Source organism: Idiotropiscis lumnitzeri, chromosome 12 (genome assembly GCF_059441095.1).
Source record: "Idiotropiscis lumnitzeri isolate Australia: NSW breed Sydney's pygmy pipehorse chromosome 12, RoL_Ilum_1.0, whole genome shotgun sequence".
NCBI lineage: Eukaryota > Metazoa > Chordata > Actinopteri > Syngnathiformes > Syngnathidae > Idiotropiscis > Idiotropiscis lumnitzeri.
This window is the reverse complement of record NC_142402.1, coordinates 14,115,564-14,139,047: the sequence shown is the minus strand read 5'-3', so window position 1 is coordinate 14,139,047 and position 23,484 is coordinate 14,115,564. Positions and strand designations below refer to the sequence as shown.

Below are 23,484 nucleotides of genomic sequence, written 5' to 3'. Positions count from 1 at the left end.
GCTCAACAGGTGAGCTCATTAGGCCCTTACGATCCCATTGGTCCGCTCTTTTTCTGTTGTCTTTACAACCAATTATGCCTGATACACACACATGCACTTTTTTAACCCAGATTTTTAGAATTGGCAAGTATGTGCTTCCTGCTTTTAGTGTGCTGTACTCCAGATGTGCAACACAAGGCAGCCAAGGGTGGCAAAAAGTACTCAATAAAGTACTCAAAAAATAAACAATCATAATAATTAGCATAAAGAAATTGCAGCAGGATTAAACAATTCACTGGATGACAGGATATAAATAGGTGTGTTATATTAAGATACAATCACAGTTTTTAATCCATCTTATTTTTTCCAAGAATACAATTGTCACTTTGGGAAGTTTGAAATGTTATGATACTGGAGTTTTAAAAAAGGTTTGGTAAAAAAATAGTTTGTTGATTCAAATTATTTCATTAAAAAAAAAAAAGGTAACTAAAATGTATTGAGAGAAAAAAAAGTAAAGGTTGAATGCACGATGTTTCCAGGGGTGGAGTTAATTACCAGTACAGATACTTGAGTAAAAAAAAAAAAAAAAAACTATAAAAAATTAGAATACCTCGTTCAACTACTGAGTAAAAGTCAAAAGCAGACTTATACTTATGTACAAAAGTAAAAAAAAAAAATTGTCAATTAAGAAATACCAATTTTGATAACTTGGCTCAAGAGTGAATGTTTTTTTTTTTTTAATAAATCAAGAGGAAGCTCAGAGTGTGGACTCTATAGAAAAAAAATTCTGATCCAAGAGCCAGGTTTCATCAGATCAATGTTTCATGCTGTCAAAATGTTTCCAAAATGATGCAATACTTGCTAAGCCAAAATAAAAATCCCTTTCGTAAGCTTATGGCCACGGCAACTTGCCCTCATTGATAAATTCATATTCCCAAAATTACCCCATTCTAATTTTCAGTGTGCATCCAATGATGTACAACACTTATACCGAGAGAAAAAATTAGCTGCACATCACGTTCTGGCTTTCCCATTACCTGACATCTTGCTTAAATTTCACATTTGTGTAAGAAACCTCAAAATCACTCATTTTACACTTCAAACATGACGAAAAATAGCAATGATACAAATGCCTTCCCATTTCTGTAGTCATTCACTTGTCAACAACCATGAAATTTGCTACAAAAGAATGAGACGTTTTTTTTTTTTAGCAATTTATTTGAGTTATGTTCACTGATTGGCATACATTGCCGCAAGCAGGTCTTCATAGGAGATGTAGTGCATTAGCTCAGGTGGAAACTGGTATAATGGATTGTACGGCAACGGAGTGGTTTCAGCGGCAGGTGTTGTTGCAGTTTTGGTCGGCGCTGGGGTGGTTGTTGACTGTACTGGAGGGATAGAAGCAGGAACATGGGGAACTTTGGAGAGAGTTGCTGACTTGGCAGGAATGTTCAGGTGCCGGTTCCCGGCTTGTGGCTGATGTCCCGGGAAGGACCAGAGGGAGGGGTTGAAGAACGGGTACTGGGCCACCGCCTGGGGAAGCTGGTATGGCCGAGGCAGATTTGGCACATAGGGAATGTGTGGCATGACGGGGTACGGGGGCACAAAGGGGTTCGGTGGTGCTTGCAGCCCGTAATTGAACAAGGGGTTCTGAGGCGCTAGGGGATTCGGAAGCCCAGGCGAGGAGCCGGGACTATGGGGCATAGGTGGCCACTTGGGCACAAAGGGCCACTTGGGCATGTGAGGAATAGAATGGGGTGATAGGGCCCTGGGGTTCAGGGGGCCAGTTGGGCCCCGAGGGCTCATGACGGGAGATTGGGCCGGGCTGCGGGGCTCAAAGGGTGACCAAATGTTCAGAGGGGATTTTGGACCGTTGGAGACTGGGGGCCACTTGGGAAGATGCCTAAATTCAGGCCCCTTGGTGACCGCTGAATGGGTTTGGGGTGGGCTGCTAACCTTGGGGGCATCCATTGCAGTCTGTTTTGTGCACATGAGGACGACTGGAACCCCCTGCCAATACATTGGAAGCGCATAACTTCCTGCCTAAAGGGGAAACAAAAAGAAAATTAAAATAATTACACCTTTTCACACAAGTAGTATTATGGCCACACTTGGGGAAGAAAAAAAAAAGAAAGAAATTATAGTTTTAGTCTCAAGATTGAAACTATAAAATAAAATTGTATATTAGCAACAAAATCATGAAAGGCATTAATTCATTCTTTAAGTCATACTTTTGAGGAATGGCCAAATCTTATCATAAGTACACCCTCAAATACACAATTTCTAATCCAATCTTAACTAATCAACTATTCACATAAAATCTTTAAAAAAAAAAAAGACAAAATTGCAACTAATCTCCAAAATAGAACTTCGCAAAAATTTATTAAAGCAACCTCCGAATGACAAAAAAAAACATTTTATCTTTAATCACAATAAGCAACTTACACAACTCAAAAAAATACTAAACTCAAAAATGAAACTATACTCATTAAAACTGAGCCATTTCTAAAAAAAAAAAAAAGAAAAAAAAACATTTCACAAATACACAAGTATAATAAAAATGGCAAACTCCCAGAAAAATACAACTTCCTCCAAGAAACACTTTTCTTAAAGTCACAATTATCCTCCAAAATGCAAATTTTATTCCATTTAAAAAAATGCACCACTTACCTGGACAAAACTCAAGCATTTTTTCACAATAATCATATTTTAACTTATCTAAACATGTAATTTCCTCATACAGCAATATTTCACAAACCACCAAAATCAGGCTTGCCCCAATTCCCATTTGTTGAGGACATTGTGAACATATTACTCAGCCTTACCTGTTGAAGCATGTAACAACCACCATATGGAACATACATGAGGAATCCAAGGGAATTTCGATGCATATTGTAGCCACAGTGCAAGGGCACAAGTGGGAGAGGCAATGGCGGTGCATTGGGCGCTACACAAAGAGAGGAGGGGACAAAAAAAAAAAATTCAAACAATCAAACTCAACTGATAGACCCAATTGTTTTCATTTCTTTGTCCAAAGCATGACACTTAACCTTGCTGCACTGTCATGTGAGGTAGGCCTTGTCTCTTCACACTGAGCTTCATGTGGTTATCTCCACACTGCAGGGAAGCCATTCGTCTCCACCAGGCCTCTGGCGATGTAGGTGGCTGCAGGTGCAGCGGGCTCATGCCCCAGCCTCCTGAACGACATTTTAATGGACAACATAAGCGTTGAGCTGAAAATTTGGGAAATTTAAAATGAAGCCTACCTGGGGTACCTGCAGAATCAGCCTGATAAGCATATTCATCCTCCACTGAAATGTTAGGCTTCTTGGCTTCTTCATCCACTATTGGAGGGTCCCAAAGAGGAACTTTCCCAAAAACAATCTTACCCCGCCTAAAGCCCTCAGGAACATGTTTTCGCCGGTCTGCCTTCTTGAGGCGATAACAGTCGACCACGTGTGCCAAAAAACAGGCTAAAATAAGCGCTGCGGTAATGTGGCGGACTGGAGCATTTGCGCTTTTGTCTTTGTGCATCTCGTCGCTAAACGCGTGAAACTCGTGCAGAGGACGGACAGTGCCACTTTAGCGCTACTTTTTGAGTTGAGCATCACTTCCGGGTAGCGTGACGAGTAGAGCTGTAGCAACCAATCAGAAGCCTGGGTAGGCAGGGTTAATTGATTATCTGAAGATTAGTTGCACCTGGCAGGACACAAAGTTAAAAGGGGCGGGGCTAGTAACACCAAATATTTAATTTGAACGTAACTAGATATGGATACAGTCGAGAAATATATGAAGTAAAAATAGAGTCATCAGAAAATAAATATTAGATGAAAAGTCCAATAAGGTGTTGTCCATCATCATAAATTAATACAACATCAAATAGTTTGTCGAAGTATGAATATTTATTCATTAAATTAAACATACATGTTTCCTGTATAAGGTTAGGCGTCCGACGCGTTTGACCATTCTGACGTCATACTCGCGTTTTCATCGCTTTCATTTTGACGTACAGCTCTACACCACAGTCCCTTCTCTCAAAATGCTTCTTGTTCATCACCGTTTCAACTTTACTCGAAAATAAACCCACGTGTGACATAATGTCACATCTTTTTGTAGTCCACGTAAGGTGAAAATACACATCCCAAATTGGCGTCAGATATTATTAATCAGATAATTTCTGTGTGGCTCACATTAGTTTGCTCATTGGCGCTATCTGCTGGAGAGACTGTGTATAACACCATTCAGCCGGACTCAGGGTGATGTTTGCAGGTTAATAAATAAAAGTACGAAATAAGGGATTGCTCCATGGTGTTTCAGTCATTTTGCTATTCTTGGTAAGTAAAAGGTGATGTCATTGATTTTTCCAGGATTCAGCCACTAAATGTGTCCCAAGGCCTCGATCCATGACTACAGAGCAAAGTTCATCTGCTGCTTAAACGTTCCTGAGCAGCCACCACATGGCAAGTTTGGTTAGTTCATTTTATTTATTTTTTGCACATTATCATTTGAAAAGCTTACTCATTATTGGTTTGAATCTCTGCTCTAGTGTTCCTGTGTGGAATTAGAATTTTCACATGGGATTTGTCCTGGTAACTTCCTTCCACATCCCCAAAACTTGCATGTTAGATTTATCAAAGAATGAAAAATATTGTACTGGTGTGAACGTGAGTGAGAATGGTTAGTCTATATGTGTCCTGCGCTTGAATGACAACCAGTCCGGGTTGTACCCTGCACCTCAGCCCAAAGTCCACTGGGATAGGCTCCAGCTCACCCACGATTCTATCAAGGACAAAAAAAGTGGATGGATTGATAGTTAAATGGAATATTGCTGGTTGAAATCAGGTTAACTTGAAAATTAATAAAGACAAATGACTGACTAAGATTAGCTACTAATCAACATCCCTCTCCAGTGGACTACATAGTATCATATCAAATTGAGGTTGCTATGGTTACCCATAATAGCCACGAGTAGTTCATCTCCATGGTTACTGACAACAATAGAGGGTATGAGGCATTATTGCATGCATGTCTGGAGTGTGGGTGAGTTTTACTTGCACCTTGTACATATTCACAAAATTTTGTCACTTTTTTGTTCATTTTATAATCAAAATGTTTTGGAACTTCCTTATTATGATTGTTGAATTGCAATTTGAGTGAGGCATGGGCGTGTAGTAGTCGGATTTCAGCTTTACTGGAATATCCACTTGTCCTACTCAAACTTAATTGAGAAGAAATTGGTAGACATGCTAACCACTTGCCTATGGTGCTGTGTAAAAATCCTCTGGTGCAAAATGTATCTCCAGGATAGAAACTTTGAACGTGAAGCGAGAGCAGCGTGGAGAGGAAGGAAAAACGGAAAACGATGAGGTCCAGCATTTCCAGTGAGTCTTCTCCAAGCATACACAAGTCAATCGTCTGAAAGAATCACGGGGGAATACATAAAATCTACAATGGGTGCAGAAAGTCTACACACCCCTGTTCAATTACCGTTTTTTTTAAGCATTAATAACAAAAATTAAATGCAGATAGCAGTGAGGTTTATTTGTAGTGAGGAACCAACTCTGGAGTCTGATAAAAATATGAATTCAAATAAAAGATTCGTCTGCATTTCAGTTGTGACCTTATGATTCAATCATCTTGCTTCAATTTTGTTGGATTGAAAAAGAAACAGCAACAACTCTGCAAGATAAATCATCATAATTTATAATCTGTACAACACAATCGTTTCAACTATTTTTTTTCATACAAGAGTAAGTAAAAAGCATTTGACTGGTAGAATGATCATCCATGCATTTTCTGTATCTCTTGTTGTCCATTTCTATAATTAGGACTTGTCCATCAATGGTCTCCTTCTGTGGTGGCATCACAAATGCAAACAACCTCAATTTGCTGAAGTCGTCTATGACATCACGCATATTGACTGTTCCAAGATTTGCATCTAAAATAAAATGTACCACTTTTAGGTTTGACTGGAGTTTCCACTTGACCCTAAAATTAACTTGTTACTCCCTTAGAAAATGCGGTTGCAAAGCTAGAACATGATATCTGCGAGCTCCTCCGTGACCTGAACAATTACGTGAGTACAAACCAAGCAGGCAGGATATGACTGCTCGCTGATATAATTTGGTCTCGCTTGCATGATTGATCAGAGGACATGCTCTCTCACACCAGGCTTTCTGCGACACGCCCACCCAATGCATCAGAGCAGGAGTCCTGAGCTACCACCGCGAGTCCGACAACCACCGGCTTGCCATCGCAGCCGCACATTTAGAGGTATTCAAATTAAATTTATGGTTTTCTAGTCCTTGTTTTGTTGATATTTGATTTATTTTTTTCCTACATCCACATCAAAAAATCATTCTTTAAATAAGTGGAGCAAAAGAGTTCAAAGTAAACACGGTGAAGCGGCATTTAGCTGTTATGCTGCACACAAATGGAATAAGCTGCAGCCCAGAGTGTAAATGCTTTTAAACCCAGTTTAAAAACAGATTTTAATTTTCTGTACGTGTTCCCAGCCTCCGTTTGAGTGCCCTGGAAAGTGTGAATACTGCCACAAAACCGCCAAGCCTGTGCTGGATGTGAGATGGGAAGATGAAATGGAGGTGAGACAGAGTGGCGGCAGGATGCGGATATTTACCAAAGGCTCCGTCGGGCAAAGCTCATGGCCGACCGTGCGTGTCCCCGTCAGGCGGTGTCGAGCTTTTGCTGTGCTCAGCGCAAGAGGCTATGCATGGCCCTTGTTAGGAAAAGGCCTTCGGTGGAGACTGACCTGGAGGATGACTTGCCGCGGCGGGAAGAAAAACCCACCGACCTGGCAGAGGCGCTGCTTAGCGGCAGAGAGAAAAAGAACGCCCGAAGTTTTAGTGACCTTTCCCGTGGACTGATGTAAGGAATTGAGTGCAAAGCGAAAAGCATGCAACACACCATTGATGCGAGTCTAACGGTCGCAATGTGTTGTGTCAGGGAACTGGCAGGGTTAAAGAGAGATGACGACGCCTCCCAACAAGCAGAACCCAGTGAGTGCAGAAAAACATCCGTCGTCTTTTTTTTTTTTTTCCCAGGGAGGTATTTACCCCGAATTATTGTCGCCTCGCAGCCCCAGAAGCAAAAGTCCTCAGTTTCCGGCTCGCTGGTTCCGCAGAAGAGGGCGGCTGGACATTGAAGAATGTCGCTGAGAATGTTGTGCAACTCAAAAAGGAGGAGACCAGAGAGTCCACTTGCGACCACAAGCCGCCTCTGTTTGGCATATGTCACCAAAAGGGGAGAAAAGACGCACCAACTCTCTCGCTCACACTTACATTCCCTCACTAACCATTTCTACGTTAACAGGATGGAGAATTTCAACAGAAATTTTACATGGACGGCAGGCCCTTTCTTAACTTGTTCCCAGATGGCTCCGCTCAGATCTAGTATGCACTCAGCAAGATAATAGCTTGACCACGGAGTATACATTTTGTACGTAAGGCAATCAAATCTGTGCCGCCACCCTTATCTTTGCCCATAGTTATCCCGGAGGCCTCTTGGCTCTAGTCTTTGTCGTGACCAAAATGAAGGAACGGGTTTGCATCGTCTATGACAACAACCTGACGCCCCCCAGGGCCATCCGAGCCATCTTCCAGTACAACGGCAAGGCAACATGTTACCACAGCAACGGAAACATATGGTAAACAGATGGTAAAAAGAAATATTGACGTTCAATCAGTTTTGCTCTAATCCTGGGCTACGTCCAAATACGAACAACCCATTTATGCCGATTCTCCGATTGCTTTAGGTTGAGCCTAAATAGCTCAGGTGGTCAGTGTTTGGATGAGACGGGTGCCAGGGTCCGTCGCTGGAGCTGGAAAACGCTTCCACCCCCTCACCTGCCTCCTCTCTTCTTGTCTCTCAATAAGCACATCGGGGTGCGGGTCCTGGGGAAGGATCAAATTTTTGTCTCCTTCCTGGCTAATGGTCAACAGGCGCGGTGTAGCATGGGAAGCTGCAGCGCTCAGGTAATGTTGGGAGGATATCTGGACTATGTTAAGATTTTAAAGGATCTGCTATAAAACCAGCAAATGCTCTAAATACAAAATTTTGTTGAAACCTTTTTATAGATTTAGTATAGCACTCAGAGTACTTCATAAAAAAAAAAAATGATAGGGAAGGGGTGGAAAAAGAAAAACTTCCATAACCCATGAGTGCTCAAAACCTTTTGGAAAATGGATTCTCTGATGCATACTTTCAAATAAACATTTCCAAAGTTAGTTTAATAGACATGTAAAAATAGAGACGGCTCCATTAAAAGAGCAACGTGCCTTCCCCTTGCAGTGTAAATGCACAAGAGAGATGCCTACTAGCGGGCCTTCGCTGCTGAAGGACGAGCTGTTCGTGCTGGCCGCTCGGGTGAAAATCCACCTGTGCATCCAGCATCTCAACTGGAGTCTTCTGACGCCTCTGCACCAGAAGAGCACGCCGGCCCAAAGCATCCGGGTCTTCGGCAAAAAGCTGCTGGAGGTCAGCACCAACGTCTTGATGAGCCAGCACGAACGTGCCTTCATCAGGGGCTGCCTCCAGGACTGTCTCTAAGGGAAGAAGAGCCCGCTGCCTCATAGTTACAATAGGTTTTTATTTATCGTATCAACTCATTCCAAGTTATGCAAATATAAAAATTACTCAAATCAAAAAAACTAAATCGCCCAATGTTATTTGCTTTTCTACAGGGCTGAACCTACTTTGACAACAATACCTTTTTAGTAATTCTACAGGATGCTCAAGAGGACACTGCGCACTTGGATTTTTAAGACATGTTCCAATACGGACTACAGGAGGAACATACGGCATGTATTCTATATTTTTAACAAGACATGTTTCAAATAGTGCATGTTGCACGGAAACATTAAACACAACAAACAGAGCAACAAGAGCATTTCTTACAGTTCTTGCAATGTGCGCAAAATGGAGAATTAGAATCTCTGGACTTCTTCAGCCCCTTGAGTAGCGTACAGGGCTCGGCCTGGAACCTCAAGTAAACGACTTGTGTTGGCAAAAGTATCATATAGCCAAGTTGAAAATTGCAATGCATAACATGTACTCTATATTAAAAAAATGATGTCAAAAATAAAAGTGCACACTGACTTTCAGAGCACCGTGTACATTTGGCTCAGTGGTAAATGTTTTATTAAAGACTACTTTGTAAGCAACCATATAAATCTCATAATTTGACTTCTTTGATCACATGTTGAGAGAATAGTATAAGAAAATGACCGACTGGTTGGCAGTGTCGCCATCAAGCCCACTCTGCTGTCGGGGGCGGCTCATCTCGAAGGGCTGCGCTGACAATGATGTGCGCGTGGGCGGGGCATCCAGTCTGCGCCAGCAGTGGTCCTGCCTTTAGCGCAGACCTTCATAAACATCACGTCACAGCCCTACGAGAGGTCCACCTCAAACCTGGGCGGGGAGGAGAGAACAACGGCTTAGAAAGACCAGAACGGCAAAACAGTGAGAGATGGTAGCGTGCTTACACGGAGGGGCTTTTGGCCGCGGCCACACAGTGAGGAGCGCCGTTAGGAGTGGTGGAGCGGCTTCGTGTTCATGTGCACGTTCATCTTCATTTCATTGTCCAGGATCTGCACCAGCTGCTGCACGGAGGGCAGGTGGCCCGACTCCAGTTTGGACCATACCGGCACATCTACATACATACACGCAATAGCGAGAATCTATAAACTGCACCCCTGACTTCAGTCCTCGAGTAGTAGACGGAGCGGTCTTGAAACTCAAATTTTCTTTCAGTAAAATGATAATACTGAAAATTGCAATCATTTTGGTCATGATAATGAGAAAAAATTATCACATCACTATTGACTCTGGTTTTTAAAACGTACTTACCATTAAATGTTATTTCAAAAGCTCCCGTGGACATCAATTGGTTTTCAATCATGTTGCTGAGAAAGAACACCATCATGCATGCGTATATCTGAAAGAAATGTTGAAATACAACCGGATTTAGCGCAAGGGAAGATGGCCAATCAGAACACTCACTGCTCTTTCAGAGCCACTGACTTAAATGCGAGCCCTGGCCATAGAACGGTCACAAACATCACTCTTGAAGACAGGCTAATAAAATCTTATGGGGCTTGGAGTCAACTCGGCAAGCAACACGCTCTTCAGCCAGCACCCTAGAGGAAGTTACACCAACTAAATAAAGAAACCAAAACAGCAGACTTCAGCCACAATGATAACGTACCTTATTTCCCTGGCCCCACTCCCAGACCGCCGGGGGTTGCACGCCAAAGAGGGCGAACGGATCCTTGCCAATAATGATCATCCCGATAACCAGGAGTTTGAAGACAGACAGAAAGGAAGCAATGTGCCTGGGGGGGGGGCAACAAACAATAGCAGCTATCAAAAACCAGCCATGTGTTCAACTTCTTTCATGCACATGACTCAGATCGCCCTTGATAACACACTGAAGGAACATGGACAGTCACAATAAATTGAGATAACTGTCAAATATATATATATTTTTTTCCCCCCTAGCAAGCAAAGGCTAGGGAAAATGATGTACTGTAAAAACTCCAAAGGATATTTAGCCATAATTTAGAATTGGTCCTATTAATATAAAAAGGCAAAAATCAAGTCTGGGAAATGATTGTTTGACTTGCTTGAGTCAAGTCTTTTAGGTGCGTTTTATCAACAACTCAACTGATGAGGACCCTTGGGTATCATTAACAGACGTTGACCACAAACCCACGGGAACACTCCACAACAACAATACCGTCAGTTACTTTTATGGGCAAAATCAGCCACTTTTAACACGTTACTCGACACCCAACAATTGAAATGTTTGTCTCCTTTAACTCAGCATGTGTTCACACTAAAGCAGCGGACAATAATCCGAGTTGTCCTTCCAAACCCTTTAAAGAAAGCAGATTACAAACCGCTCGCGATTTGGCAGATAATCTCTTACCGATAGGCTGGGATGGGAAGGTAATTCTCCCCCTCGATGCGGATGTCCGGGTACCGCTGGTACAAGGCCTGCGTGTACTCCTCAAACACCCGCTTGTACCCTCAGGAGATGCTGCAAGGATAAAAACATTATACGAAGTGTACATTTTCAGGGTCCAGTGTAAATTTTAACCTGGATCTCTCGCAGCGCTAACTGCTCTGAGAAATCAATTGTTGACATTTCAGGTGCTTCATGTAGCTTGCAACTGGCTTCAATCCTGTTCCTCGAGCGACAGTGTCCTGCCTGTTTTTCGTTCCTCCCTGCGGCAACAGACCTGATTCAAATGATCGTTAAATAGCTTCTGCAAACCTTGTTGATGATCTGATGACTTGAATCAGGTGTGTTGCAGCAGGGAGAGATGGAAGGGCAGGACATAGGCCCTCCAGGAATATGGTTGAGGACCCCTGGTGTACTGGCTTGATGTGTGTAGCATTTGTAAATGTAAATAAAACTGAAAATCTACAACACAATGCCAATCACTGCAGTTTATGTGGAGAATATGTTGCACACTTGTGAAGCAGCCTTCTAATCTGTTCTTCTAATTGCTCTTGCTGATATTGTCAATGCGGCTCAAACAAAGAGCAAAAGAGAATTCTGAATTTTAATAACCTACCATATGCGAACAACGTTTAACTGACCTTAGTATCGTAACAGGGATGGACGGCACCAGGATTTTTTTCCTCTCTCAACGGCTAAAAGTGAGTTTAACCGATACAAAGGGGGCTAAGAAAAAAAAATTTAATATAAAATGAAATGCTGGAGAGGCTTTCCTGGAGTTACACAGAGTTCTAACAGGGATATAGGCATGATGTCACACCATCCCTGCATCAACCACACAATTGGGGAGCAGAATGCAACACACGAAAAATCTAATCCTTAACACAAGCAACAAAAATTCAATTATTGCACAAGGTTCTTAAGATTGTTTTGTTTTCGAAATGCAATATTTTCCTTTCTTAGATGCAGTTTTCTTGATTTAATTTTTTTATTTTCTGCTGTCTTCTTGTTTATAATTCTATATATTTGAAGAAAATATGAAGGTCTACTCCAGTGTTTTCCCATCGTTTAGGTGGGTTCACGCAGTGAGCCATTAAAGCAACGAACGCCACTGGCGGTACTTTTTTTTCAAATTTGGTGGTTTTATATTCATGCCTAAAAATGAAAATCATAAATATTTACTGCAATTATGATTTTAGCGTGGGTTAGTAACGGACGACAGCATGGGGGTTGACATTCGGTTTACGTCGCTACTCCATCGTAAATCGAGATACTTCTGTAAACATTCTAAAAGGGGCTCAGCTAGAACTGACAGACGTACATAAAACACTCTCACCCGAAATTAGAAATTTCCAACGAGGAGAGAAATTATTCGGTGCTTGTCACTCGAAGGTTACCTTCTCAAAACGACGCACGACGAGCGAGAGTACGAACGGTTAGCCTTAGCTTCCGTTTTAGTGCTAACACGCGATGACTAGCCACATTTCGTCGAACTTACCAAATCTGGAACTTGACCAAGGGCCCTGCGGCGAACTGCATTTTCATCTTCTTCACGCCGCTGCTGATGTCACCGGACGCGGCGAGACACAGCGATAAGACCCCTAGGGCGAGGAACGAGAAGCGGAGCCACTTCATCGCCATTTCTTTCCGGGTGGTGTATTTCCACCCTTCTCAACCGAACCCGAGTGAGTGACAACTGAAACGGAAGACATGGTTGGTCTATTATTGGGCTCTTGTCTTCTTCTCCAGCGAGTCAGGACCCTAAAACTGTTGCGTCTCAAATTTAGCACCACCTAGAGGTTTGGTTCTACTTAAATTAAACTGTTGTATTCAGAATTACGAAGAGTATTGAAAGCAATTTGCTCGTGACTGCATGCGAGAGCAATCTGCGATTGGAGGAGAACAAGGAAGTGAGCGGACAGATGCGTTCAGGGCGATTTGACATGTCTGAAGCCAGCGCTGTATATGACTTTGAGGATGTCGCCATTTATTCGTCATTTTAATGTATCGTACTATTATGAATCATCAGTAGAGGGATTTAAAAGATACAAATGCACAATATGTATTTTAATAGCTAACTGGATGATTTTCCACAACATTCCGAGTCATACGGCACTCATAGGGATACATAACTAACTCATATAGACCACAGGTGTCAAAGTCGTAATACGGGGGCCTGATTTGGACCAACACATTTTATGTAGGCCACACAAGCAAATCATGTGTCAACTTTCATTATCTTGTTAAAATCTGAACCAAAATTTCATGTCAAGTGTAATTGCAAAAGTTTTAGTTGCCCATTTCACATTCACTCAAAAAGTAACTCAAACTATGAACCAGGACTATTTTCAAAATTGAGAGCCATACAATTTGTTGTGCATATGTAATACAATGAGACAAACTCGTATTTGTTTTCACAAAGTAGCCCGCTACAAAAAGTAGTTTGAAACCCCCAAATTTGTCCTACTAAAACTTACAAAAATAACCATGTATTCCATTTAGCATGAACTTTGTCACACTTGCCAGATTAGTCTTTAGCTCATTGCTGCCCATTGAAGGCATCGGAAAATAGACGTACATGTCTAATCCATTTACGTTCGCCTACATGGCAGAAAAAAAGCATATGGAGGAAAAATATTTTTACAGAACATTTCACTTTATTCCCTCATTCCAGGACTGGAAAATTGGCTATTCATGTGCCAGGTTTTCCAGGACGTGTAAGAATCCTAGCAAATGGACTTGGGCTGGCCTTCAGGGGACATCATGCAAACCCCGTGTTCACAGGTCCGGTCACGGCATCATGGAACAGGCACAATATGCAGCAGCCATCCACAAGTTAAAGATAATTTTCAGTTATTTAGTGCTCACATTCTTTTATTTAAAAGGTACACACATTTTATTTAATATAACCAAGTAAACATAAAAACAGGTCATTTAATTGACAGTTTAATCTGTGACTCAATGGCCGAGTCGGGCCCTCTCCTCCACCAAAGCAGTACGTAATGTCAGCAATATTTCTGTTGATGGATTTAAGCAACAAATAAGTGTTAATTCAATAATTCCCACATTCTCTACTTGAGAATGAGTTGAATTCGAATTTGATATGATTTGCACAAACCTGTTAACTTGGAGAACTGGGAGAAGTCGATGAGGTTGGGGAGCGCTGCCTCAATGTCATATGAGGGTTCCTCCATGGACTTGAACAGTTCTTTTGTTCTCTGATGAAGGCTCTTCAAGCAAACATGGAAAGCATTGAAGATGACAATCATATTCATTTTGAAAGTCAACGTATGCCGCAACGTAAAGAAAGGCTACCTGAAGCTCGACATAGACCTTCTCTTCCAAGTCGGCCACATGACTTAAAGCATCAAACACTGTGGTGGCCACAGCAGAGTCCTTTGACAGAAATCAACTGATTTAGTCACAAGAGGTGTTTGATCCTTGAAAATCTCCAAGGACGTCTAATTTAACGTGCTGACCTCATCTGAAGAGCAGTTCACTGGCTCCTGTGTTTTGGCCTCTCCGCTGGCTTTGGACTTCACATTCAGCTCCTTTACTCTATTAAAAAAAAAAAAAAAAAAGTTCAGGATTAACCAAATTGAAGCAAATAAAATCCAAATTCTTCAAGGATGCATCTTTGTAATTTGGCACCAAGTTAAAAGTGTACCTGTCAGCGTAACGTAGTGTATTCATGGTGTATTCGCAAGAAGCCATTCCTGGTGACACCATTGCGATCTGATCAGGAGAAAAGCAAGGAACATTTGCAATTTATGCGAGTGAACAAGTTTGATATTGTCGCCATTCTATTAAGAAAAAGTCAATGAAAGCATCAACAATACTTTTCTTTCTACTACCTGACTATAAGCTCCTACTTCCCCCCCCGTGCTTTGAACACTGCAGCTTTTAATGTGATACGGTTTATTTATGAATTTTGACTGTCTAGCTTCAAGCAGTCAATTGATCCACCCAAACGAAATTATCAAATACCCCACAGTTGACCATTGAAACTGACCAGAGTCAGCCCTCAAATCGAATATTCATCAGCCATTTGTGGTTGGAGTGCGCACATGGGCTACCTGAAATGTGAAAATCTGCGCGCATTGCTAGCCACAGAAGACAGCATTTCTGGCCATACAGCGGCATCCTTGATGCAAGTCAACTTGTCCAGTTGATTTTTTTTTTGCGCTGATTCCAAATCTTAATTTTCTGTAATATGAATAAATTACCAACAGTACAGGTGGAATTTTTCTTTGGAAACGTCAGCAATAAATCTTTTTTGTGTATGCTAGCTATTACAGGTCAAACAAAAAACAAAAATACATCTCAAATACCTGATGTGCAAGAAGCAAGAAAAAAAAAAGTGAAGGCATTTTTTTTTAAAATCAGTATTCAAAATATTCTCAGTGACAAATACATTGCTGAATAAAATGTGCTTTGGACCTTTGTTACTGTGTTTTACCATTTGACTGTAATGTAGCAGCGGCCATAAGTAACATCCAGAATGTTTACATACCATGCAGGTTCTAGACTTCTCTCCGATGAAGGAATCTCGGAGGACCTTGGTTAAAGTGCTCATCCTGAAGGGAATGTGATCACTGTTCATGCCCAGTGAACGGATGCACTCCTACGATAAAGAGTGGAAGCAGAAAAACATTTAAGCACATGCTCAAATGTCACATCGTCAACGCCACACCTTCAGGGCCAAGAGGCTGCGGTTGATCTCGGCCGTCTCCACCATGGTGTTACGGTCGTTGCTGTTGATGTCCATGCCCCGCTCGTTGCCCGCCAGGTCGACCAGGGAGAACTTGCCGTGCAGCGTGGTGGCGCGGTCGTTGCGTCTGAGGATGATCTGGAGGACGGCGTGGGAGCGCGAGGAGTTTGCGTTGGCCGAGGTCTGACCAAATGTTCTGGAGAGGAGAGGAGAAGCCAGTCACGTTGACGTTAACAGTTGGGATGCTCATCGTGATCAATTGAAGGGGACAACATTTTGGAAAATGTAAGTTTTAATGTTTTTGCACAGTTTACAAATACTTCAATCCCTTGTTCTCAGTCATTTGATTCTTAGGAAAGTAGGCTAGAATGGACAGCTGCAAAACAAGTACGACGGCATTTTCGGCGCATGTCACTCATTCATTTTCTGTTATGCCTAAAACGGTAGAAAAACACATTTTGATGGCATGGGAGTTTTAAATTGGTTCAACTCATACCTGCTCGCACTGCCCAGCTGAATCAATTTAATGACTTCGTCTGCCGAGGGCACGTAGACCTCCTCCAGGCCCACAACCTGCACCTGCTGATGCTCGTCCTGCAGCACCCGCAGCATGGTCTTCTTATTCAGCAGGTCGTACACCTGCAGAAATTGAACATTGATTACTTCAAGATTAATCTGTCAATGATTTAGTGAATCAGGTACAAAGTTTAATCCCTGTTAAAAAACAGGACATTTTCCAAAATAATGTGCATTTTATGCACTAACACACATTTTTTGATTTGAGCACTCGTTTGGTCCGTAATGTAGAAAACAGGCAAAAATGACGATCATTGTTATCCATATTTAAAGCAGATGTTTAAAAATTCTTATTTTGAGTCAACACAATAATAAGCAGTCTGCATTCATAGAGGACTAAAGAAATCTGAGAATATTTAGAGATAAAAATTCTGAGGACTTGGATAATTTTAGGTCTCCTAATGACTAATAAAATAGCAAATATTATTCTAATTTGACAACTGAAAAATCATTGCACTTATAATCACCATATAAACAATCAACAGAGGGGAAAAAAGGTAATGAAAAAATGAATGAACAGGGGAGCAAGTGAACCAATTAAAAAATTAACGCCAACACTTGAGAGAGCAAATGAGAGGAAAATTGAATTAATAATGGAAAAACAGAAAAATGACAGACACAAAATATCTTACTTTGCCATTGTAGATCTCAAAAAAGCTGACGTAAGTCAAAAGATTCAGGTTGGCGTACCTCCTGTGACTGAGGTAGGTGAAAACATCCTGGGCTAAAGAAAAAAAAAAATGTAAAGAAACGTGCGGGGGAATTCAACAGGCTTGAAATGAGCTTCAGATTCGTCGTCCTGAAGTCATACCTGCTAAAGCGTAAATCCCCTTGGAGCAATTCTGCTGCTTTCCTGAGAAATCACCACCCATGGTCTGTGCAAGCAGACAACAAGTCAAACCACAACAACAACATTTTACAGCCCAATCAGCAAGACACTCACATGAGTTTTCCCAGTTCCCGTCTGCCCATAAGCGAAACATGTGGCCATGCCCCCTTCGAAGATGGACTGCACCAGAGGCTTTGCAGTGAACCTGGGCAGCATTAAAAGCAGTTGGGGAAACAAAACAAAGCAAGCTCATTTGGACATGATTTTTTTTTTTTTATTGTTTAGCAAATTTCTTTGACTACAGACAAAAGCTGGATCAGGCGGGCCGTGCAGTTTGACGACTTATTGTATGTTAAAGTTGATGAATATTTGATATGTTAACTATTCATTGTTTTCCCAAAAGGAGGCATTTATTTCCATATTAAGGTGTAAAGAAATTTCGGTGGAAGTCGATCTAAGACGGAAGTTGGTATCAGGGGGGAAAAAAATGACATGCCGGAAAGGGGTAGGGGACCTAAACTAAATTCTGTCATTGGCATTTGCTTCTTCTGTAAGCAAAGTGTGAGATCTACATAGAAAAAAAAAATAAACACCAGAATTGCAAATCTGATTTTTTTTTTTTTAATGGCAAAATCACCCAGCCCAAGTGATTTATTAATAAAATGCTACATATTTTTAAAAACAGGAAAACAGTCATGCATGGACGATTTCAGTTAGTTGATAGAAATTTGAGAAAATATGAGTTCATGTCCATGCCTTTCTTAGTCGACTTGTTTTTCATTACGCAATAGCATGAAGCTGTCACCAATTTTAGGTGGTTTTAAGTATCAGTACACATGTAATCATGTTTCTTGTTCAGTTTGACAACAAACTGCAACTGAGAAGCAATAGAAAGGTTTTCCTTCAGGCTAGCTAAATGCGAGCGTTACCTGTAGACCAAGTCATTGGTGGACGTCTCATCAAAAGAATAGTCAAACTGGAAGATTTGAGTATCCAAATACTTGGTCAGGTCCACTTTTTGTTTTGGCTCGTGGACCAGCAGAACGCCTCTCCCAGGCACTGAGACCACATCGATATCCCTTCTATTCAGCTCTAATACAGAGGAAAAAAATATTTTAAGGCTTGTGAAAGGCAGAGCATCTTCACTTTTGTACACACCTTGCTTATTCATTGGACGTTTGCGGACGCACACACAAATCTTGTGAGGCTCAATCTAAAACACACACAGAGGAAGGTAAAAAAAACAAACTGCATGCTATAGGCAGAAAATCTTTATACAAGATGTTGCTCAAGTATAAACATACCACACCAGTGGGTGATAACGGGATGGTTTCCATGGTCTCTCGGAAGTCTTGGATCATTTCGTAGAATTGCTGGTTGGGTCGGGATGACTCTTTGAACTTGGAAAGTGAATGCAAGATGAACAGATAACCTTGACAAGTTTCATTAAAGGTTTTAAGCGTAAAATGAATATACGACGACTAACCTTGCCCTTCTTGGTGTGCAATTCAGGCGGCTTGACAACGTTAGACAGTCTTTTGTTGGTTTTGTTGAGTTCCTGAGGGGCCACAGTTTTCCTCCGGCCTGAAGGATGAAGAGGGGGAAAAAAAACCATGACTCATGCTATTAGTGCCTTAGAGGGTACATTCAAACAATGGAGTTTTTAATATTTGTGTACAACGACAGCGTGAAATTACCCATTTCACTTAATTGAGTCGACAAATCTACAGTGGAACCAAGGCTTACATTACAATCCGTTAGTGACTTACAGGGGGGGAAAAAAACACGCAAGCCTCGATAAAACCGGTTTTGCAATGCAATTTGCTGGTCACACTTCACATTTTGCACCTCAATAAAACATGAAATAGCAAAACTGAGAATCGGGGAATTTTACATTTTTCCAGAACCTCAGAGACCCAAAAAGCTTCACCTATGTTAATGTTACAGAAAAGCAGTTTTGTCACCTATGCGCAATGCAAAGTTCGTCAAGGCAAGTTCAGCACTACAACCAGCTTGCTGGCAAAGAGCTTCGGCAGGCCGCAGGTTGTTAAACACATCCTCACTAACATGGCGGCCAAAAAGATAGACTTCTGATGAAGGGATGACGAGTAGTTTAACAGAAGACAGAGAAGTTGACCTGAAGATTTAGATGGAGCAATCTTCACCGATTCAACATTTTCCTTCACGGCCTCGTGGACAAAAGGCACAGATGACGTTGGTTTAGCCTCCCTCTTTCGTCGCAACTCGTTCGGAATCACTGTACAAGGCAAAAAAAGAATGCATCAAAGTCAGTAAATATGTTTGCGTGATAATTGAGAGGTTAAGGTTTCGACCGACCAGCATTTGTGAGGGCCGTTGGAGGTTCAATGGGAATTGGCCCTAAAGCGCCCTCGGAAGACGGCGCAGGGACGGAAGTTTGAGCCTGGAACCGGTTTGTCTGTCGGAACTGAGACCGACCTACAATTGAAACTGAGAGAAAAGGGGGGAAAAAAAACCCAAAAAAACAAAAAACAAACACAGGTTAGTCATATTTGCACTACAATATTTTGGGGAAGTCATTTGAGAAAGTGAAGTTCCCAGTTTCATCAACCATTGTTGTTCGTTCAGCCATAACCATGTTCCCATTGTGGCAAAACCAAACATGTCATCATCATCACTTAAAATGGAAAACTTTAGGGGAAACCTTTTAAAAATTATCTTTCTACAAAGCGTTGTCTCCCGAATGTCTGCACACCTATCGAGTGTGAAATTAAAGCACCAAGTTCACCTTTTGTCCTTTGCCTATGTTTTAACATGCATCTGTGAGCTAATTTACATAAAAACAGACACACTAAAAACAAACAAATGCAGTTCCATTAACTTGCCAGCTAGGCTGGGAGATGATCCAGAGCTAATTTCAAGCGGCAGACGGACTGCACGGAAGAACTTTTATGACAAAGAGTTAAAAAAAAAAAAAAAAAAAGAAATCTCCCTTAAATTTACAATGCAAGAAAGCATTAGTGGCGTGAAATCAGCAGATGCTATAAACAAGCAACAATATCGGTGATCGGTGGTGTTGGACCTCCCCCAAAGATTAAACACCTCAATCCCACCGAGAGGTGTAATAAGAAAATCAGTGATTCGCTTTAAGAGAGCGGGAGAGAGTAACGGCGCTTGCATTGCCTTGCCTTCAGTCTTGTCCACAGATGGTGTGGAGGCTTTTGGAGGGAAGCATGGCATTCGGTGACAAGATCCAAAACACAGAATCAGAACAAGACAACCCAGTGGTTTTTATTTCCGTACCTATGGCCGGGCCAGGAATCCTGGATGAGCGCAGTCGACCCTCGTACTTCTACGGAAGCAGACAGAAAACACACCTATCAATGGTGAGAACTCTACACCCTGTGCCTTAATTTGAGTCAGGAAAAAAATCCTGAAATCTGCCTTACATATTATTTGGTGGCAATGAAAAATAATAAACAGAAAAAAATAAACACACCCTCTGTGCAGGAAGAGTATTGGATTTTTCCACAGATTTGTTCATGGCGGCCGGGATGTCGTCCTGCAGCTCTGGATTGAGTGCCAAAAACTCATCCATATCCAGCTGTATGGAAGAGCAACAAGATGGTTCAGAAACATTGTGTTAAAACCACCAGTAGTCCACTTTAAATGACCGTTACCGTGAGTTGTGTAGGCTTGGCACTGGCAAATGCCTCTAGCTGCCATGTGTGTGATTGTTTGATTATCGCCGTAGTGTTTTGGGTGCTGTCTCCACAAGTGATTATTTAAACACGTTTGCCATGTTGCCATCCGAACGGAGTCTCTACAAATAACTTTGGTTTACGTCCTGCCCTTCAGAGAAAAGCCAAACCAAATCCACACTGTGGATGTTGAGTTTCTTTTTGGTACCAACTGTTTTGTGGAGACTTTCCGCCATGGCTACCCGCCACACAAACAAACAGGAAGGAGGGAATGTCACATGGGTGCACTGTGTTTGCTGTGATGGTCAGGTACACGTCAGCGTCTGTGAGCCACATAGAGCTAAACTAAAATGTGCCCTATAGACGATCGAACGATCTTTCGGCTTTATGAGATCGTCAACACATTAAGATCCTTAATGATCAAATATCGCCCACCACTACGTGAGTGCTTTTAGTTCTCTGATGATTTTTTTTTTTTACTCTCGCAACATTTTAAAAAAAGATTCAATTTCTAGTCCTTACTTTGCCAAAATAGGATTGCTACTGGAGATGAAAAAAATGATGGACAACTACGGGCAAGTAAATTCAATAACTATATTTTTTAATTACTATAAAATTTGGGACTTTAACTTAAAATTCTCTGAATTTCAGCCTCCTGACTGTAAATATTCTCAGATTTCAGTCGCACTCCATAAAAGCAAATTGATTAGAATTGAATGATTTTTGATAGTGCGAAGTTGGGAGAGAAGGCCTTACTCCGTAATTAAAAGTGCAGAATGCAGATGATGCTACATCGGAGTGGAACCGTTCACAATATAAAACTTATGTATTTATTTTAACTGACCTCCTTAGCTCGATGAATCTCATTCTCGACCCACTCTGCCATCACGGTGGACTTCACGGCGTCCACAGACTTCAAGGTGGCCTGATGGACGCGGCCTGTGACGGGGGGACGTAACCAACGGACCGGTCAAAAAAAAAAATAAAGCCTACAAACACGACATGACAGCGTCTTAAAGAACACTGTGAACTCACCATCGCTGCGACTGATTTTCACTGAGCGTCCAACAAGTTGCCTGGACATTCGGGACTCCATTTTGCCAACTCTGAAACGACAGAATTAAGTATAGCGACCGCGTTAGCGTTGTCGTCGATATTGAATATTCCTTTGAGGTCGGTTAAGCAAGTGAATGTGTGACAGAGTCGTCCTCACGTCGTTCCTCTTACTTGTTTTGTTGTTTTTGTTTTCTTATTGCTTTGACGCACCCGGGGCAAGCCAAGTCTGACACAACAAACACCAGCCCAGATTTGAATTGGATTTATTTCGAGTGTTTAACAATCTGATTGGTCGTCAGTGTGACGCTTTCTCTTCTTCTTAAGAAAAACATCCGGGCTCTGCTTTCACAGCGCCATCCAGCGGCCATATGGAATATTGTCGTTCGTGCCATGCCGCGGAGACATTAGTGCAACATTACAGCGTAATAATACCCTAAAAAGGATGGACGGTATAATAATAATAATAATAATAATAATAATAAGAATGACATGTGATGTGCTGTATTGTACATTTAGGAAATTGCTATATCAATATTGCGATACTTAACATGTACCAAAAGAATCCAATTTTTCACCTCTAAACAAATCCAATGAGAGAATTATATATATTTTTTTCATTCTGCCAAATAATCTGCTTCTCCTCACAAGGGTCACTGGCGTGCTGGAGCCTATCCACAGCTGTCTTCGGGCAGCAGGCGGGGTTCAGCTTAACTGGTTGCCATCCGCTCTTACACTCGCACCTAGGAACAATTTAGAGTGTTCGAACCGGAGCACCTGGAGAAAACCAACGTAGGCACCGGGATAACATGCAAACTCCACACAGGAAGGATGAGCCGGAATCGAACGCACAACCTCTGCACTGTGAGGCCATCGTGCTAACCACTTGTCTACCGTGCCACCCTGAGATGTTTCCGTAAAGTCATATTAGTTATACTATTCAACATTCATATTGAATCATAATTTAATACTTTTATGTTGAACATTAATTATTTAGGTCTGTTCTAAAAATAGCTTGCCTGTGATGGTACATTATGATTTCCCAGTACCATTGTGGAATTAATCAATTAGATATGTGAACATTGGCTGACATCTATCGTAATATTTCTTGCACTTTGATGTTGACCTATTTCCTAATCAATGTAAGAAGCTGTTAACATCATCAGTGTCTTCACATAAATGAATATAATTAATTATTAATGTAAACGAAAAACACAGACGGTCATCTGGGCAAAATTTTTATTTCAAAAGCATTTAACAAACTGGTCGCCATTCCCTTTATTCAATAACAAAGAAGTAGCACTTCGCTTCAGAATGGTTGGTCAAATCTGCTCCACATCCTCCAAAAATTAGAGAATGGTGACACTTGGCATTAATAAAGGTGAGTTGAGTAGAGATTTCATTTGATCAGGGTGCAGGAATCCTAAATTCATCCACATGCTCCCCCCTGAAACACACACGCACACGCACACACCTGCGTTCCATGGCTCACTCCCCCATGACATCAACGACCAAGGACAGCTGGGGAATGACCCATAATTCAGCTCAGCCTTGCCTTCAGCGTGCGAGGCTTCCCGTTTCCCCTCTTCACGCCGAGTCGCCCCCGAAGCCTAAACACGGTTTTTGTGTCCACACCCTCCCAGACCCCCTAGTAACTATACACAAGCAGGTATGT

At 41.7% G+C, this 23,484-nt stretch overlaps 4 protein-coding genes and 1 long non-coding RNA gene across 8 annotated transcripts; 1 reads left to right on the top strand and 4 right to left on the bottom strand.

Moving 5' to 3' along the window:
• Positions 1-1,183: 1,183 nt before the first annotated feature.
• On the bottom strand, positions 1,184-3,597 carry LOC148326066 (uncharacterized). Of its 2 annotated transcripts, none has more exons than XM_088311300.1 (4): positions 3,255-3,597; positions 3,030-3,176; positions 2,805-2,926; positions 1,184-2,022 (listed from the first exon to the last, which is right to left on the bottom strand). In XM_088311300.1, the coding sequence occupies exons 1-4, from the start codon at positions 3,511-3,513 to the stop codon at positions 1,210-1,212; spliced, it is 1,341 nt and encodes a 446-aa protein (XP_088167426.1). In that variant the 5' UTR covers positions 3,514-3,597; the 3' UTR covers positions 1,184-1,209. The 2 variants fall into 2 exon arrangements, with proteins under 2 accessions (XP_088167426.1, XP_088167425.1); XM_088311299.1 differs by having other exon boundaries at positions 3,246-3,586.
• A 986-nt stretch (positions 3,598-4,583) lies between these two features.
• LOC148326065 (uncharacterized) lies at positions 4,584-7,014 on the bottom strand. Its single transcript, XR_015846168.1, has 3 exons — positions 6,904-7,014; positions 6,617-6,802; positions 4,584-4,758 (listed from the first exon to the last, which is right to left on the bottom strand). It is a non-coding gene; the product is annotated as an uncharacterized LOC148326065 (long non-coding RNA).
• Positions 5,162-9,336, top strand: LOC148326064 (uncharacterized). Its single transcript, XM_088311298.1, is given in 10 exon segments — positions 5,162-5,360; positions 5,994-6,055; positions 6,151-6,252; positions 6,495-6,581; positions 6,668-6,864; positions 6,943-6,995; positions 7,076-7,388; positions 7,484-7,642; positions 7,751-7,970; positions 8,287-9,336. Coding segments are annotated over 10 exon segments (1,470 nt in total). The 5' UTR covers positions 5,162-5,341; the 3' UTR covers positions 8,545-9,336.
• Positions 8,565-12,666, bottom strand: selenot1a (selenoprotein T, 1a). Its single transcript, XM_088311301.1, has 6 exons — positions 12,459-12,666; positions 10,925-11,035; positions 10,202-10,328; positions 9,844-9,931; positions 9,480-9,646; positions 8,565-9,405 (listed from the first exon to the last, which is right to left on the bottom strand). Exons 1-5 carry the CDS (start codon positions 12,599-12,601, stop codon positions 9,522-9,524), a joined length of 594 nt encoding a protein of 197 aa, XP_088167427.1. The 5' UTR covers positions 12,602-12,666; the 3' UTR covers positions 8,565-9,405; positions 9,480-9,521.
• Positions 12,667-13,677: 1,011 nt separating this feature from the next.
• Positions 13,678-22,090, bottom strand: kif2c (kinesin family member 2C). 3 transcript variants are annotated; one of them, XM_088311037.1, is made up of 23 exons: positions 21,984-22,090; positions 21,792-21,862; positions 21,601-21,695; positions 20,555-20,659; positions 20,359-20,407; positions 20,244-20,273; positions 19,414-19,533; positions 19,214-19,333; positions 18,563-18,660; positions 18,381-18,476; positions 18,235-18,289; positions 18,006-18,168; positions 17,191-17,281; positions 17,059-17,122; positions 16,880-16,971; positions 16,168-16,310; positions 15,654-15,867; positions 15,474-15,584; positions 14,628-14,695; positions 14,440-14,518; positions 14,276-14,356; positions 14,079-14,190; positions 13,678-13,977 (listed from the first exon to the last, which is right to left on the bottom strand). In XM_088311037.1, exons 2-23 carry the CDS (start codon positions 21,850-21,852, stop codon positions 13,919-13,921), a joined length of 2,106 nt encoding a protein of 701 aa, XP_088167163.1. In that variant the 5' UTR covers positions 21,853-21,862; positions 21,984-22,090; the 3' UTR covers positions 13,678-13,918. The 3 variants fall into 3 exon arrangements, with proteins under 3 accessions (XP_088167163.1, XP_088167164.1, XP_088167165.1); XM_088311039.1 differs by having other exon boundaries at positions 13,679-13,977; positions 19,414-19,545; positions 21,984-22,063; XM_088311038.1 differs by lacking the exon at positions 20,244-20,273 and having other exon boundaries at positions 19,414-19,545.
• Positions 22,091-23,484: the final 1,394 nt, after the last annotated feature.